The sequence below is a fragment of the Dromaius novaehollandiae genome, chromosome 2, assembly GCF_036370855.1.
Source record: "Dromaius novaehollandiae isolate bDroNov1 chromosome 2, bDroNov1.hap1, whole genome shotgun sequence".
Lineage (NCBI taxonomy): Eukaryota > Metazoa > Chordata > Aves > Casuariiformes > Dromaiidae > Dromaius > Dromaius novaehollandiae.
The window spans coordinates 50,998,800-51,016,984 of NC_088099.1; the positions used below are offsets into that span (position 1 = coordinate 50,998,800).

Below are 18,185 nucleotides of genomic sequence, written 5' to 3' on the forward strand. Positions count from 1 at the left end.
AAAGAGATTGACCGTGGATGAGAACCTGATGTACCTCCTGGGCAAAGGAACTTTAGAGGACTTGGAGGTGAGACATTCCCAGCTAGGCTGCTGCCCTGCTAGCCAAGTACAGGCACATCTGAGGAGCTTAGTGCTCCTTCTCTGCCATGATATATCTAGTCCTGCTAGTGAGAACTAGAGTTTAGAAGAAATCAGTGTGATCGTTGTGCTCTGAGTGATGCAATCATTTTCCTTGAATATTCACATGTGTATGTGTGTGTCGGGGCAGGGGGCGGGTGTTCTTCCAAGGAAAAATGTCAAAGTAAAACCAGTATCCTTAGTCATCACTGACTATTGCCACTGTTGGGCCATTAGTGACAGACATCTTGACCAAAAATCTGTGGGCTACAGGAGAAGCAGCCATGCTTCCCCTCCCTTAACAAATTGGGGTTGCAGAGTCTGCAGGTAAAATTGGTGGAATCAAGTGAGGCAGGGGGGCACTTTGTGAGTGTATGGTGCAAATTGCAAGTCTATTCCTTTGACATTCTTATTCTTGTTCAAGAAGTAAAATGACATACTGATCTTCAGAGGATGAACTTGATGCAGGTTTCTGTTTCCTTACTTTCAACTAAGGAGGAAGAGCTTATTGGCTTGTGGTTGCTACAGGTCTTTAATACAATACATAACACATAAAGGAAGAGGCAGTTTGTGAATAGCTGCTGTTATGGTGCAGATCTTCCCTGTGAATTTGCATTGAAACCTAAGTTAAGGAAAATATTGCCAGTGTATATGCATGAAGATACACTCACCTCTCAAAAACTGGTTTTATAAAGACATTTCTTTTGATACACATTCAGACACAGTGTTGGATTATGGATGAGAACCTGACATACCTGCTGGGCGAAGAAAGCTTGGAGAACTTGGAGGTGAGTCATTCCCAGCTAGGCTGCTGCCCTGCTAGCCAAGTACGGGCACATCTGAGGAGCTTAGTGCTCCTTCTCTCCTTGTAGATATCTAGTTCTGCTGTGATATCGAGCCTTGCTAGTGAGAACTAGGGTTTAGAAGAAATCAGTGTGATCATTGTGCTCTGAAAAGAAATAGCATGTGAAAATATCTTTCACTGATAAAACTGTGTGTCAAAGACACCCTTTATAGCAGAGAAAATACTGGGTAGTAAAAAAAGAAAAAGATACTGGAAATATCTAAATGGAGACAGTGTCCTGAACAGTGGATGAATATGGTGTCACTAATGTTTAGCACTCTTTGTCATCATGGGTACTACTTTGGGTTGACATTGTCACTGTGTAGTTGCTAAGAAGGGCCAGGAGGCAGGGAAGCTGGGTGTACCTACTGCTGGGTGGATTTTGACAGGTGCCATGGCTGAATTAAGGTTAGAACTGCTGATGCTGACAGGGTCCAGTTCATGTGCTTCTGCCTCCCTGCCATTTGGTTCTTCCTTACTGTTTATTCACCTCTGGGTTCTCTGGAAAAGCTCTGAATTTTGGAGATGTAAATGCATCCAGTTCAGCTGATCCTGGCAACCAAGCTCTTTTGCACCTGGTGATCCGGACACTCTCTGGTCACCACGTGACAAGGGACCCCCAATTACACCAGTCTCATTTCCCAAGGCAGGAAAACTGCAGCACCCGTGCAGACCTGACTTTGGAGGCTCCTGACTGCAGGCAGCTGACAACACATCAGTGTGTCTGAAGGTCAGGCTCTTGCTTCATGCAGGGCTTCAACCCCTGCCCTCCAAACTGTCCTGCACTCAGAGGGAAAAGGCTGCCACACCACAGGACAGCACAGCCTTTGAGCCCTCCTCCTAGTCCTGGTTCAGCCTCTGTCTCATACTGACACCAGCAGGACACTGCTCCTGCAAGCAGGAACTCTGCTGCGGCCGCCTGTGCCAGCAGGAGCTGCCTTCCCACAGCCCAGGGCAAAATGGCCAGGGGGAGCCCCAAGGCACCTCTGGCAGTGTACAGGGAGACAGCACAGGAGGCTCTCCAGCCTCCTTCCTCGCTGGAGTTTTTCCTTTGCCCCTGTCCCTGGAAAGGGATGGGGGGCACGAGAACGCCCAAGAGCTACAGGTGCCGCCAGTGACCCCTAAGCCCACACGGTGCTGGAGCATCTCACACAGCAGCAGAGCTCTTGCAGGCTGCCTCGTGGTCCGGTGCTGGTGAGAAACCAAGGACTGCAGCCAGCACTTCTCAGCGGCTGCATCCAAGGACAACCAGAGCAGAGACACTGCTGACATGCACAGGCTGACACCTGGGGCTCTGCTCCCTCAGTGTTAGGCTCTGAAATCAGCCCAGCCTCACTGCAGAGCCAGGCACACATACACCCCTTGCAACTGGCTGGATGCTGAGCTGAGGTCATTACTGCAGAAAAACAGAAAAACAAAACCACTTTTTACACAGATGGGCATGCCTGCTCTTTGCTTCAGAAACTCAGAAATCCAGCCATCCCTGTTACCTGAATAAAGACCTGGTGGGAATCAGCTGCTGCAAGTAGCTGGTTGTTTGGGCAGCTGCAGAGAGAGGATAAAGCTTTTGCTGCGGGGAAGAGGCAGAAGCAACTGAGCAGTTTTGCTCTTTAGGAAATCATTGCTTGGCCTACAGCTGCCAATGCTGTTTTCAGTGGGGGTCCACTGCACTTGTGAGGTGCACAACCCACTTGTGAACTGTAGCTGCTGCTGCCCTTACAACTGAAAACCTGCTTTAACAATGCTAGAAGCCTCTGCAAGAGTGACTTGTCACACCGTGGGCTGTTTCTGGCACTCAGTAACTAAAAGCAGAGCTTTTTTGGAGATCAGAGTTCATGTCTGTATTCCTCCCTGAGCACTGCTCCCTCTCTCCTTTCTGAAGAAAAACATGGAATAGAACCACACAGCCTTTGGTAGAGGGCTCTCAGCACACTGACTGTGTCCCTCTTGGTACTGGTTTGATAATGCTTCTTGGCTGCAGCCCCACTTCTTAACGACCTCCACTGGGACTGCAGGCACCGTGCTGGCAACCCCACACAGTGCAGGCTGGTGGGTTACTGGTAATCTTTGCTTTCCCACAGCAGCAGAATTTTCCTTGATCTTCCCCATCCTCTCCTGTGCAACAGCCTTATCCTGGCAGGAGAGGACTGGCCGGTGATATTCACTCCATGTTTGCACTCTACCGGCCTGGACAAGGCAAAACCCCAGCTGTGTGCTGAGAACAGGCTCTGGCTCCACACAGGCTTCTAGGCAGATCATACACAGTGCATTTCTCAGACCTATAGCAAGTAGATGCCAGCTTCTTGCATCTGCAGGCAATGTGCAGGAAAAAAATACTTTTTTTCCCCAGAGATTTCCTGCATCATTATTTTCATTGGGGAAGCAGGAGTGAGAGGAGTGTTTAGCTAGCCTTTAGCTACAACATGAAAGAACTCACAGAAGAGGAACTCCATGTTTCCTCAAGTGCTTTGGTATGAGTTGAATTGTACCTAATATATCTGTTAAGAATTTAAGTTGTGATACATATCTCATGGAATTATTTGTCCTGAAACAGGTAGATTACCTGTCACCAACATTTAATTCCTCTGCACCCTATGATGGCAGTTTCCTCTACCCTGACTTGAACATCAACTGTGATCTTGAAAATATTTCATCGTTTGCATCTACATTTTTTCCAGTGCTGTACAGCATATTGTTTGTGACAGGTCTCATGGGAAATGCTTTGGTTGTTTGGGTCCTAATATTCTTCAAGAAAATCACTGCCATGACTGACGTGTATCTGCTGAACCTCGCCATCTCAGACCTCCTCTTTGTCTTCTCCCTCCCCTTCTTGGTTCGGTACTCCATAGTGGGCCGGTGGACTTTTGGAAATGCAATGTGTAAAATAATCAGCTCCGCTTACTTCATTGGTTTCTACAGCAGCGCATTCTTCATAACCATCATGAGCATTGACAGGTACTTGGCTATTGTCCGATCTGTGTACGCTCTGCAGGTTCGGACCACTGCACACGGGATAGTTACAAGCCTGGTCCTTTGGGCAGTGGCCGTTTTAGCATCAGCACCAGCCTTCCTTTTCTTCCAGGAAGCGGGTGATAACAACAGGACTATGTGCATCCCGCATTATCCCAACAGTAACAGTAATGGCTGGAAGATCTTCTCTAATTTTGAAGTCAATGTCTTGGGCTGGCTGATCCCCCTTGGCATCCTCATTTTCTGCTACTACAACATCTTGAAAAACTTGCAGAGATGCCATACTCGGAACAAGTACAAAGCAATGAAGCTCGTGTTTATTGTTGTCACTGTGTTCTTCCTTTTCTGGACCCCCATCAACATTGTGCTTTTCCTGGACTCTCTGCAGAATATGTATATCATAGATGACTGTCACACAAGCCAAAGGCTAGCTCTAGCCATAGAGCTGGCTGAGGCTTTCTCCTTTGTCCACTGCTGCCTCAACCCAGTCGTCTATGCTTTTGTGGGTGAGAAGTTCAAGAAGTATCTCTGCGAGGCTTTCGGAAAATATGCACAGTTCCTATTGATCTGCAAAAACTACAGGACTTTCAATGGGCACAGCTTTGACAAGCGTTCCTCTCTGCACCCAGCATCCTCACAGTCTTCTTTCATTGATACTGTCTTATAGAGCTAGAAAACAAAAACTTTCATCCTGAATGGGTGATCTGAAGGTGAGAATTCTGCCAACTATTTAGCTAATATAATCTTCATGTTGCTTTAGGAAAAGTGGTTTCAGTAACGCCCCATCAAGAATGGGAAATCTTACAGTACTAGAGCAATGGATGTCATTGTCTGATATTCTTTGAGATCCCCACAGACATTATTCTTCTGAAATACTGTCTTGTGGGTAGCAAATGGGAATGAAAACTTCAAACCTAGAAAATAATATTGAGCAGTTATTCACCCATCCCTCTGCCCGCCAGCTTAATGGTTTAACAATGGAGATTTTTTTCTCCTTTTCAGCTGAGCAGAGGGGTGTTCAGGCTTTGAGGCACTGTGTAGAGAACATTTTAGGACATGAGATAGGAGAAAAGTTGAAGCAGCTGCTTAAGCCTGCTCTTACCATGGTTTCCTTTGAGGTTCTTATTTTTTAGCTTCTTCCTGAAAGCTGTTATCCCTTTCCTGTGACACTTCCTTCCTTGCCTGCTTTGTGCGTGGGGGGGGGGGCAAAATTACAGGCAGCCTCCCTCACTGCCTGGGCAATACAGAGAACTCCATGCAGCCTCTCCAGCTCAGGACACAGAGGTCTCAAAGATCCCTAAAGAAACTATGACATAGGCATCAAAGGAGAGGGATGAGGCAGCCTCTCTTATTACCCTTGAAGTGAGGGAGTTCAAGGACCTGTCACAGAGCTTTAGCATCTTCTGTCCCAAAGGAAGATGTCAGATATGCCTGTTGAAACAATTAACTCTCCCCCAAGGAACTGTCATTAGTTTGCACAATAATAAGGTGAACAGTTGTCAGTAACTGCAGAGAGATTGAAAGACATTGCCCTCCTAGGTGCCACAGTAACACAAAAGGTAATAGCTGGGGAGCTCGGAAAGCCTGGTGTTTCTGGCAGCTCCCTGGGCTCCTGGGCTACCAGGGTTTTGAGGTCATAGCCTAGAAATGATTGTTTTTGACAGCTGCTGGGAGGCTGTGGGTATCTTAAGAAAAAAACCTTTATGGGAATGAACGCGTGCCCGTAAGTATAAGTGGAGAAATAGTTACCAGAAGAAAAAGCTGAAGAGTGGAAAAATACTAAGTGTGTGCTGAGACCTTTAAGAATTGTATGTAAAAGCTTCCTGGGGACTGACTGGCTGGTAAGCTGTGGGCCAAAGAGGTGGTTGCCCTTCAGCAGAGCCCTGATCCACCAGAGGAAGGGCTGGGTGCTCTGCTGAATGCCCAAAACAGAATGGAGAGAGAAATAAGCAGGGGTATTGCACAAACATCCTGTAATTCAGATGGTATCTAAAGCAGATGGCAGTGGCTGATTTGAGTGACCACAGGCATCAGAACTGTATAAAACCCAGACAACACTGAAAGCCTATGAGGGTACTTTTTTGCTCTAAGCAACTGAGGCACCAGCATGATCTCTGCTTTTGAGCATACAGCTGGGGTTGACTTCTCAGTTCCTGTTCCAGCTCAGTAACTATAAATGAATGATTTATACATGAATGGATACCCATGCATATATATACATACATACATATATGTACATACATATATGCATACATGCATATAGAGATGTATGTACGTATGTTTACATATACAAACATTGATGGATCAAATACAATGCTGTTCTGAAGCTTTTGGTCCTGGTCTACTTCTCCCTGCAAGATATCACAGTATTTTAATTTTTATAATACAGGTACTGCATGCAGTAAAATTCCACAGTCCTTGCACCTCAGGAACTTTACCATTTTTTCATTAATTCTTTCAGCTTGTGTATTTTCTTCTGTCCTGGACAATTCTACAAAACTGGCAATCTCTCCATCTCCCCCCCCCCCCCCAACAAACCTCAGAGTAAACTATCTTTTATTCCAGAACTTGAACTCATTATAAGTTTGCCTCCACTCTCTTCCCACACATACTGAATACTCCTGGGCTTACTTCCTAGAGCACAGCAGAACAAAACACAATATACAGTTCTGTTAAACAACTGATTTTCTTCAAATAGCATTTTAACAAGTACTAGTATTTGCAATCTGCAGCATACAACTTTTTGTAAGAACAGGCTAGTAGTGGTATGTGTAGAAAGAAATGTTCCATCATGTGGACCACAACACATTCTCCAAATTCTAAAGCAAAGGCTGTGAACAAAGGAAAAGGTTCAACTTGTTTGTAGAACCCAGCAACAAGATCTTCAGTGGGAAGTCAGGCTCTGCACTACAGCTCCTACCATTTAGGTGCCTTGCCACCCTGGTGCATCTGGTGCCTTTTTTGATAACCAGGCTCTTTTCATACATGTAAACACTCAGATGCCTAAGAATGAGATTCACAGAAATTAAGGACAATGCCAAAGGACAGTGGACAGGAGGAAAATACCAGGTACCTCCATCCACTGGAGATTCACAGCACGTACCATCTAGATCAGACTTTTCCCTCCTGAAGCACAAAAGATGAGAATTTTTGGAGTCCCTGGACTGCAGTCCTTCTGCGGCTGTTTTGGGGCAGGAACTTCAACCCATATGTACATGCTGGCAGGAGAATGGCCTTTCCTCAGGGCTGCAGAATGCATCTGCTAAGGAATACCTCTTTTCAGAGATTTCACTGGGTATTATGTAACTACCAGAGCCAGGCTGTATGCCAGGGCTTCCCTGTGATGGCTGTAAGCAGGGCATCGTGCAGCTACCCTCCTTCCCCTCTCAGGGCCAAGAAGCGTTCAGCTGCAGCCACCAAACTGATGGACTGAGTCCGTGTGGCAGTAAATGCCCGTTCGCCCTCCCTCAGTTCTGTTCGGGGTTTTAGAAGACGTCTTTGCCTTCAACAGCTAAGTTGTGACACCCAAGAAAAGCATACGGGGCCGGGGGGAGGGTACCAGGTCGCCCTGGCTGCCCGCCGTGTCCGGGGCCCTGAGGCTGCGGGGCGGGTGCGGCGGCGCCAGCCCGGGTGGTGGTTGGGCGCGAGGCGCCCTCGCCCGCTGGGCGGACGCTTTGCGCCCTAGGGCGGAGGGGGGATACCGGCGCACGCGCAGAGAGCGCGATAGGGCGGCGTGCGCGTGGGGGTCCGGCGGCGGCGGCGGCGGTTGGCGGCGGCAGTTGGTGGGCGCGGCGGGTCCGTTCGGTTCAGCCGTGCCCCGGGAAGCCCCGCCGCTGTTGCGGGGCCGCAGTCCTGCTGCCGTCGCCCTTATGTGTGATGTGGTGTGAGGAGGAACTGCTCACTTGTCAGAGCTCGGGTGGACTTGGCAGATACTTCCATGCTCTCAGAAGAAGAGCGGATTCAAAAGACAAAAAGAAAAATAAAAAGCTTCCAGGTGTTATTCAACTGTGGCAGGGAGAGGGGGGCAGGGATGGGACTGGCTACCTAAGACTATTTTCAGGATTTGAAATCCTCATTCCTGTTTCCTATCCACAAGATACAGTATTTCACAAGCTGTCTTTCTCTCTCCAGGCATGTCTTTTCCCAGTTACACAGGTGATAGGATTCAGTATACACATTACACTACAGGAATTAATGGCTTTCTTCTGACAGAAGAAAAACAGTACGGGATTCAGCACTATTGGCTTACAGAAAAAAGTCTTCACAGTACACGTTACAAGTTCTCCCATGAGTAGCTCAAGTACTCATTTAATTTGCATCATCAGGTTACTGCAGGAAAATAGTAGTCCCCTCAAAACTGCAGAATAACAGGAAATGCAAAACTATTTCCATCTCTTCTCTCTCACCTACACTCCCTCTCTGCACAGGTAGTGCTTGTGCCAAGCAACTTCAAAGTGGCTCACCAGAGTCACCTAAGCAATAGCCAGCTCTTTTAAACTGTCTAGTGACACAGTATTATTTGGCAGGAAGTGGAGGCCGTTTCTCCATTTCCTAATAGATGTTTGAAGGTAGGTGTTTGAAGGAGGTGTTTGGATTACCCAGAAAAAGACTTGTTTTCCCAAAGCTGGCAGATGGGTGGGGTCTGGGACTGGCTGACTATAAAGAGTGTTGACTGCTGAGTGCGTTGAAAAATGCCCCTTCCATCTGTGGGTGTCTCCTGACTTGTCAAATGCATACACACTCAATTTCTACTTTTCCCCCAGCCACCTCTGTTCCCTGACATAGAGCAGACACAAAAGTGATCTTGAGAAACATAATTTCTTGCATTTGTGCATGAATAAAAACTGTTCTTGTTTTACTTGGTCCATGCCTACTCTTTCCATTTTGCCCGCAAATTTGGTCAATGCAGCCCTTGTTCAGCCGCTTGTCTGCACAAGCATTTCAAGATTTGTGTTCAGATGTGAAACGGCCAGCACATCCAATAGCATAGAATAAGCCCTATTCATGCCAATGTATGGGGGACATTTTCCATTCAGAAGAAGCCTTTTTAAGAGAAATTAATCTATGGCCTACAGCTGATTCAAACCATGTAAATGAAATGTGAAATAATTCTTTCAGAGACATGTCTCTCTGAAGTTTTACAGAAAATCACACCTCCCTCCCAGGGATCACATTGGGCAGCTGAAGACTTGCTCTTTTGAAGCCCAACAATATTCACGAACTGTTCTTAGGCTGTGCTTCCATAGAGTAGTTATTTTCAGTAATAGAAACAAACATAAACTGAAAAACTGTTTTATTCCATATTGTCAAAAAAAGGGGGTGTGTGGAGGTGAAGCTTAGGCAGAGTCACCAGATAAGATGTGCATTGATTACACTGAAGGTTGGGTGCAGAAGAGGAATGTATGAGGAGAAGACAACAAGCTAGGATGTTATGGAAGGTTAGGCTCGCCAGCCACCATAACAGGGTCCAGCCCTAGGTTCCTGCTAAGTTCGGAGCCAAATCAAAGCAAATTAAATAAATAAATTTTAATGATGCGTATGCAGTAATTACAGCTCGAGCTGGGTGCCTCCAAAGAGGGACCCTGAACAAAGAAATCCCTGGGCAATTATGCCCTTACAGTCTAAGTTCCCTACCCGCCATGGAAAGGTTCAGACCAATTGTAATATTTGTCTCTAGGCAGGCTGTTTTCCTTGTCTTTGCTGTGGCGGCTTCTGCTCATGGATTTACCTTCCTTGTAGTCTTCCTTACCTTTCCAGCTTGAACTGGCTCTGGGGCCCTTTCTTACTGAACTAGGTGAAAGTTTTTCATGTTATCTGAGCGCAGCCTAAGGTTTCAGCACATTTAGCTATGCATGCTAAGCAGGTTTTATATAAATTGAGCTAAGTGGTCAATTCTAGACAGTTTCAGTTAAATATTCTTTTGCAAGGATGTGCATTTTTCTTGATTTTGGATCTACTCTAATTGTGGGTTACACCCTGAGGCTACAGTGAATGAGAACATTTTGAACTGTTTAGTATTCATTTGAGTTCCATACAGTCATTTGGTTCATCCTGTGACAAAATGTGCCAGAAGACTCAGGAAGTTGCTGGTTTCTATTAATGCACTAATGATAAAAGGTGTTAGAATAATCTCAAGTGAGAAAAATGAGCACTGAAAGCACTCAAGCGTTAAAAATGTCTCTGTGGTTCTACTGCAGCCTGGCCTTGTCTGGTCAGGTAGACTGGTAAATTCACTTCACTGCTCCTCCTGTGAGCCATCCTCCCCAGCTGAGTGCCAGTGCCCAGCATAACTCAGCACATTTGACTTTAATTAAACTTTCTATTTCTGTTCCTTATCAAGGTTCAATGCTCCTAGTCAATAGCAACCTAGTTAGGAAGATGGAGGAACTGGAAGGTAAAAATCATTGCAGAATCAGCTCTCACCAAAGCTCTTTGTATTTTGTACCTGTGCAGAATAATTAATGTATATTCTCCTTAACTAGGCATAGCCTTGCAAAGGAAGAAGAACATTTAAGATTCCCTGGGTATCACTTTTGCGATGGGAGCAGGGAGTCTCTGGGCTGTCTCCCCACTGTCTTGCAGCTTCCCAGAGTGGCCTTGGCCATGGCTTCCCAGGCAGAATCCCTCCCTCTGTTAAACTCTTGGCACTACAAGCTCCCAGCCCAGCCCTTCCAGCTCAGCAAGACTCCCGCAGATGCTTGGTGAACTGCTGCCTTGATGTGGCTGTTCGGCCTTATGCAGGTTAATCCATCTGAGTTTGTCATTCTGCAGGGAGTGGAGTGCCTGAGCCTTGCCAGCCATCCTGAAAATACTCTTGGCATTTCTAGCAAGCAAAAGGACTAGAGCAAAATCTGGTCTAAGTGACTGAAAGGCAAGCTGAAGACACCAGCCTCTGCTGTCTGTGGTGTCAGACGCAGAGAAATGAAACAATAATGTTCCTAACAGCTCCTCCCGCCCCAGCCCTGAGCTTGTCTTGAGAGGTTGTTTGTCTCTTCAGCCCAGACCCAGACATCCCACTGCTGCCCACATGCATCCGTGCTGCTCCCTAAGCCAAGACTGAACTCTTTAAGGAAGGCTGTCCTTAACTCTAGCCTTCCCTGCATCTCTCATGGGGAAACAATTTCCTTCAAATACTCCCTCATAGCTCTTCCTCATATGGTGATTTTTTTCAACTCCATCCTCAGAGCTCCCTTATCCCTAGCTGTGCTAACAGTCTGTGCAGGGTGCCCACATCTCTCTCTTATCTGATCCAGGCCTGTCACCTACTGCCAAAGTGTCCTTCCCTTGCACACAGGGTGCCGGGGGAGAGGTGTGTCGTCGCTCCAGTCGGATAAAGATAGCGTCATGCAGAAAGGGAAATCCTTCACTGGGTCAGTGGGAACTGAGAACACACATTGTGGGCTCTGGAGGGAGACTTGCTGTAAGAAAACCCTTGGGAAAGAGATGATCTTGTTCTGCTCCCCTCATCACCCACAACCAGGTGTGCTGACATTGTTGTGACCAAAATAGGACAATTTTTCCAATTGTTTTAATTGCTCTGCTGTATTAACAGCTGCATTCTTCAGCATATTTTTACAGTAGAAAAATAACAAAGCAAAGGTGCATCCTTGTCATATTTTATGAATTTAGAAATAAAATTAAACATGAGAAAAAGCCATCTTTGTAAAATCTTTCACTGCTGTAGTTCCTGGCAGACTCTTAAGGGCATCTTTCCCCTACTGCTGCCTCAGACAAAGCCTTACGTTGGGAAGGTGGGAGATGCTTTCTGCGGCACAGAAGATTCTTTGCCTGAGGCCCCTGGCTTCCTCCACTTGCAGTAATGGAACAGGGAGCCCAGAGCTGGAGCTGACCTGAGCTCCTCCTCGCAGCCTGCCCAGCTCCTGCCCAGCTGCTCACAGCTGTTGCAGCTTCCTGCCTGTGAAGGCAAGACCCACATCCGGCCCCTGCATGGCCATCAGGGCCTTCCCTGTTTGACTGAGAGAGGGCAGGAGCATCCTTGCAGATCTCAGAGCTACTTTCCCTTATGAAAGGGATGGGGAAGGGACAGGACAAGCCTAGGAGCGGTCTGCTGCCACGCTGAGGGGCCAGGAGGGTAATGCCAAATTGTAGAGTTGTCCCAGGAGCTGGAAGCAAAAAAAGCACCCAGCAGTTGAGGCTGGACCATTCTGCACAGAACTTATGCATGTTCACCTGCTTGGATAAAAGGTACCCATCGCAATTTTTATATTGCTCCCGCTCACATCTGTTCTTCAGCTTTGTAGCCTGATCTTGTTTTTTTTCTTTTTCCTGAGGTGGTACAGGTTAAAAAGAATTCAGAATGGTGTTTGCACATTAACTATTCAGATATTCTCTTGTTCTGGCTCAACTGTGATGTCTTAAAACATGGAATACAAAGTCATAATTACATTCAGGTTTAAACTGCTAAAATGTGTATTTGTTTTCTTTTGATTGACTGGTGGTAATTGTAAAATAGAGTAGAAAGGAGTGATGTAAGAGCTGTGTTCTTAGAGAAGACACACACATACACAGTGTGACTCCCTTTACAGATTCATGTGTAAGAGGCTGACCATGCCCATGATCTTTGCCCTCCTCTATATTCTCCTGCATAATATGTCCATCATGTTTTCCAAATCAGAGGAACCCAGTTACTCTCTTAGGGGAGCATCAGGGAAAGAGCATGGCATTCAGTACTTTTAGAGTATTCGGATCAAATAATTCATTCTAGCCTGCGGGTTGCTGTGAGATGACCACACACTGACAATCATTTTGGTGTGTTTTCTCTGCTACATCAGTTTGAATAAATCAACCTCATTATCCTTGCTTGAGGAGATACTTGCTTCCTAGAGACAGGCAGCCAAATGGCAGGAACTTCTTCCTGAAATAGATTATTGTGTTCTGTTGCAAAAACATGTAAAATGACAGGGAAAATTATTCATTACACTCACTTGTGTATCACAAGAATCTTTCAATCCATTACATCTCTGCAACTCAGAATACAGAGAAGCTTTTGGAAGTAAAAAACAAAATAAATTAGTACTGCTATATAAGCTACTTTATCAATGTCTAGCTCTCTTAGAGGCTGATAGTATCTCTTAGAAAGATGGAGTCTTAATGACACCTACTATGCCCTACACTTTATTCTACTTCGACCTCTCATATGGAAAGGTGTTCAAGAGCTTCACTCATTCAGTGTTACAGTGGCATCAGTGGAGTTTGTATTGTACAAATGTGACTTGCTGCAAACCTGTGCAGCAGGTGTGGAATGGAAAGTACATGTTTAAGGATACACACTAGCAAAAGGTTGGATATATGAAGGCATACTTGCTTACATGGTTGCTAAATCCCACAGCAAATAGTGTGAAGCAGGATACAGTGTGTCGTTCCACATCTTTCACCTGTGAGCTACAGGATTGTCAACGGAACACTGCTAATAACAATCTCAACCTTCCCTTTCAGAATGGCATCACGCAGTATCAAACTACTTCATGTGTACCTTGCTCTGGCATGATGCTGAAACATTTTTCCCAAGGCAAGGTGAAGCTCTTACAAACTGAATCATTGGCAGAATTACTTGTTTTCAAGCCATTCAACTCTTCACCCATTCGGTCCACTGCATACAGTCTGGAAAGAAGCATAGGAGTGCTTAACACCTTGCTCTATAAGACAGTATCAATGAAAGAAGACTGTGAGGATGCTGGGTGCAGAGAGGAACGCTTGTCAAAGCTGTGCCCATTGAAAGTCCTGTAGTTTTTGCAGATCAATAGGAACTGTGCATATTTTCCGAAAGCCTCGCAGAGATACTTCTTGAACTTCTCACCCACAAAAGCATAGACGACTGGGTTGAGGCAGCAGTGGACAAAGGAGAAAGCCTCAGCCAGCTCTATGGCTAGAGCTAGCCTTTGGCTTGTGTGACAGTCATCTATGATATACATATTCTGCAGAGAGTCCAGGAAAAGCACAATGTTGATGGGGGTCCAGAAAAGGAAGAACACAGTGACAACAATAAACACGAGCTTCATTGCTTTGTACTTGTTCCGAGTATGGCATCTCTGCAAGTTTTTCAAGATGTTGTAGTAGCAGAAAATGAGGATGCCAAGGGGGATCAGCCAGCCCAAGACATTGACTTCAAAATTAGAGAAGATCTTCCAGCCATTACTGTTACTGTTGGGATAATGCGGGATGCACATAGTCCTGTTGTTATCACCCGCTTCCTGGAAGAAAAGGAAGGCTGGTGCTGATGCTAAAACGGCCACTGCCCAAAGGACCAGGCTTGTAACTATCCCGTGTGCAGTGGTCCGAACCTGCAGAGCGTACACAGATCGGACAATAGCCAAGTACCTGTCAATGCTCATGATGGTTATGAAGAATGCGCTGCTGTAGAAACCAATGAAGTAAGCGGAGCTGATTATTTTACACATTGCATTTCCAAAAGTCCACCGGCCCACTATGGAGTACCGAACCAAGAAGGGGAGGGAGAAGACAAAGAGGAGGTCTGAGATGGCGAGGTTCAGCAGATACACGTCAGTCATGGCAGTGATTTTCTTGAAGAATATTAGGACCCAAACAACCAAAGCATTTCCCATGAGACCTGTCACAAACAATATGCTGTACAGCACTGGAAAAAATGTAGATGCAAACGATGAAATATTTTCAAGATCACAGTTGATGTTCAAGTCAGGGTAGAGGAAACTGCCATCATAGGGTGCAGAGGAATTAAATGTTGGTGACAGGTAATCTACCTGTTTCAGGACAAATAATTCCATGAGATATGTATCACAACTTAAATTCTTAACAGATATATTAGGTACAATTCAACTCATACCAAAGCACTTGAGGAAACATGGAGTTCCTCTTCTGTGAGTTCTTTCATGTTGTAGCTAAAGGCTAGCTAAACACTCCTCTCACTCCTGCTTCCCCAATGAAAATAATGATGCAGGAAATCTCTGGGGAAAAAAAGTATTTTTTTCCTGCACATTGCCTGCAGATGCAAGAAGCTGGCATCTACTTGCTATAGGTCTGAGAAATGCACTGTGTATGATCTGCCTAGAAGCCTGTGTGGAGCCAGAGCCTGTTCTCAGCACACAGCTGGGGTTTTGCCTTGTCCAGGCCGGTAGAGTGCAAACATGGAGTGAATATCACCGGCCAGTCCTCTCCTGCCAGGATAAGGCTGTTGCACAGGAGAGGATGGGGAAGATCAAGGAAAATTCTGCTGCTGTGGGAAAGCAAAGATTACCAGTAACCCACCAGCCTGCACTGTGTGGGGTTGCCAGCACGGTGCCTGCAGTCCCAGTGGAGGTCGTTAAGAAGTGGGGCTGCAGCCAAGAAGCATTATCAAACCAGTACCAAGAGGGACACAGTCAGTGTGCTGAGAGCCCTCTACCAAAGGCTGTGTGGTTCTATTCCATGTTTTTCTTCAGAAAGGAGAGAGGGAGCAGTGCTCAGGGAGGAATACAGACATGAACTCTGATCTCCAAAAAAGCTCTGCTTTTAGTTACTGAGTGCCAGAAACAGCCCACGGTGTGACAAGTCACTCTTGCAGAGGCTTCTAGCATTGTTAAAGCAGGTTTTCAGTTGTAAGGGCAGCAGCAGCTACAGTTCACAAGTGGGTTGTGCACCTCACAAGTGCAGTGGACCCCCACTGAAAACAGCATTGGCAGCTGTAGGCCAAGCAATGATTTCCTAAAGAGCAAAACTGCTCAGTTGCTTCTGCCTCTTCCCCGCAGCAAAAGCTTTATCCTCTCTCTGCAGCTGCCCAAACAACCAGCTACTTGCAGCAGCTGATTCCCACCAGGTCTTTATTCAGGTAACAGGGATGGCTGGATTTCTGAGTTTCTGAAGCAAAGAGCAGGCATGCCCATCTGTGTAAAAAGTGGTTTTGTTTTTCTGTTTTTCTGCAGTAATGACCTCAGCTCAGCATCCAGCCAGTTGCAAGGGGTGTATGTGTGCCTGGCTCTGCAGTGAGGCTGGGCTGATTTCAGAGCCTAACACTGAGGGAGCAGAGCCCCAGGTGTCAGCCTGTGCATGTCAGCAGTGTCTCTGCTCTGGTTGTCCTTGGATGCAGCCGCTGAGAAGTGCTGGCTGCAGTCCTTGGTTTCTCACCAGCACCGGACCACGAGGCAGCCTGCAAGAGCTCTGCTGCTGTGTGAGATGCTCCAGCACCGTGTGGGCTTAGGGGTCACTGGCGGCACCTGTAGCTCTTGGGCGTTCTCGTGCCCCCCATCCCTTTCCAGGGACAGGGGCAAAGGAAAAACTCCAGCGAGGAAGGAGGCTGGAGAGCCTCCTGTGCTGTCTCCCTGTACACTGCCAGAGGTGCCTTGGGGCTCCCCCTGGCCATTTTGCCCTGGGCTGTGGGAAGGCAGCTCCTGCTGGCACAGGCGGCCGCAGCAGAGTTCCTGCTTGCAGGAGCAGTGTCCTGCTGGTGTCAGTATGAGACAGAGGCTGAACCAGGACTAGGAGGAGGGCTCAAAGGCTGTGCTGTCCTGTGGTGTGGCAGCCTTTTCCCTCTGAGTGCAGGACAGTTTGGAGGGCAGGGGTTGAAGCCCTGCATGAAGCAAGAGCCTGACCTTCAGACACACTGATGTGTTGTCAGCTGCCTGCAGTCAGGAGCCTCCAAAGTCAGGTCTGCACGGGTGCTGCAGTTTTCCTGCCTTGGGAAATGAGACTGGTGTAATTGGGGGTCCCTTGTCACGTGGTGACCAGAGAGTGTCCGGATCACCAGGTGCAAAAGAGCTTGGTTGCCAGGATCAGCTGAACTGGATGCATTTACATCTCCAAAATTCAGAGCTTTTCCAGAGAACCCAGAGGTGAATAAACAGTAAGGAAGAACCAAATGGCAGGGAGGCAGAAGCACATGAACTGGACCCTGTCAGCATCAGCAGTTCTAACCTTAATTCAGCCATGGCACCTGTCAAAATCCACCCAGCAGTAGGTACACCCAGCTTCCCTGCCTCCTGGCCCTTCTTAGCAACTACACAGTGACAATGTCAACCCAAAGTAGTACCCATGATGACAAAGAGTGCTAAACATTAGTGACACCATATTCATCCACTGTTCAGGACACTGTCTCCATTTAGATATTTCCAGTATCTTTTTCTTTTTTTACTACCCAGTATTTTCTCTGCTATAAAGGGTGTCTTTGACACACAGTTTTATCAGTGAAAGATATTTTCACATGCTATTTCTTTTCAGAGCACAATGATCACACTGATTTCTTCTAAACCCTAGTTCTCACTAGCAAGGCTCGATATCACAGCAGAACTAGATATCTACAAGGAGAGAAGGAGCACTAAGCTCCTCAGATGTGCCCGTACTTGGCTAGCAGGGCAGCAGCCTAGCTGGGAATGACTCACCTCCAAGTTCTCCAAGCTTTCTTCGCCCAGCAGGTATGTCAGGTTCTCATCCATAATCCAACACTGTGTCTGAATGTGTATCAAAAGAAATGTCTTTATAAAACCAGTTTTTGAGAGGTGAGTGTATCTTCATGCATATACACTGGCAATATTTTCCTTAACTTAGGTTTCAATGCAAATTCACAGGGAAGATCTGCACCATAACAGCAGCTATTCACAAACTGCCTCTTCCTTTATGTGTTATGTATTGTATTAAAGACCTGTAGCAACCACAAGCCAATAAGCTCTTCCTCCTTAGTTGAAAGTAAGGAAACAGAAACCTGCATCAAGTTCATCCTCTGAAGATCAGTATGTCATTTTACTTCTTGAACAAGAATAAGAATGTCAAAGGAATAGACTTGCAATTTGCACCATACACTCACAAAGTGCCCCCCTGCCTCACTTGATTCCACCAATTTTACCTGCAGACTCTGCAACCCCAATTTGTTAAGGGAGGGGAAGCATGGCTGCTTCTCCTGTAGCCCACAGATTTTTGGTCAAGATGTCTGTCACTAATGGCCCAACAGTGGCAATAGTCAGTGATGACTAAGGATACTGGTTTTACTTTGACATTTTTCCTTGGAAGAACACCCGCCCCCTGCCCCGACACACACATACACATGTGAATATTCAAGGAAAATGATTGCATCACTCAGAGCACAACGATCACACTGATTTCTTCTAAACTCTAGTTCTCACTAGCAGGACTAGATATATCATGGCAGAGAAGGAGCACTAAGCTCCTCAGATGTGCCTGTACTTGGCTAGCAGGGCAGCAGCCTAGCTGGGAATGTCTCACCTCCAAGTCCTCTAAAGTTCCTTTGCCCAGGAGGTACATCAGGTTCTCATCCACGGTCAATCTCTTT

General features: G+C 46.5%; 2 protein-coding genes across 2 annotated transcripts; one reads left to right on the plus strand and one right to left on the minus strand.

Moving 5' to 3' along the window:
- LOC135327299 (C-C chemokine receptor type 8-like) lies at positions 1–4,711 on the plus strand. Its single transcript, XM_064505464.1, has 3 exons — positions 1–67; positions 837–909; positions 3,520–4,711. Exons 1-3 carry the CDS (start codon positions 29–31, stop codon positions 4,596–4,598), a joined length of 1,191 nt encoding a protein of 396 aa, XP_064361534.1. The 5' UTR covers positions 1–28; the 3' UTR covers positions 4,599–4,711.
- Positions 4,712–13,533: 8,822 nt separating this feature from the next.
- LOC112983077 (C-C chemokine receptor type 8-like) lies at positions 13,534–18,185 on the minus strand. The gene is made up of 3 exons (XM_064505466.1): positions 18,119–18,185; positions 17,277–17,349; positions 13,534–14,666 (listed from the first exon to the last, which is right to left on the minus strand). The coding sequence occupies exons 1-3, from the start codon at positions 18,155–18,157 to the stop codon at positions 13,588–13,590; spliced, it is 1,191 nt and encodes a 396-aa protein (XP_064361536.1). The 5' UTR covers positions 18,158–18,185; the 3' UTR covers positions 13,534–13,587.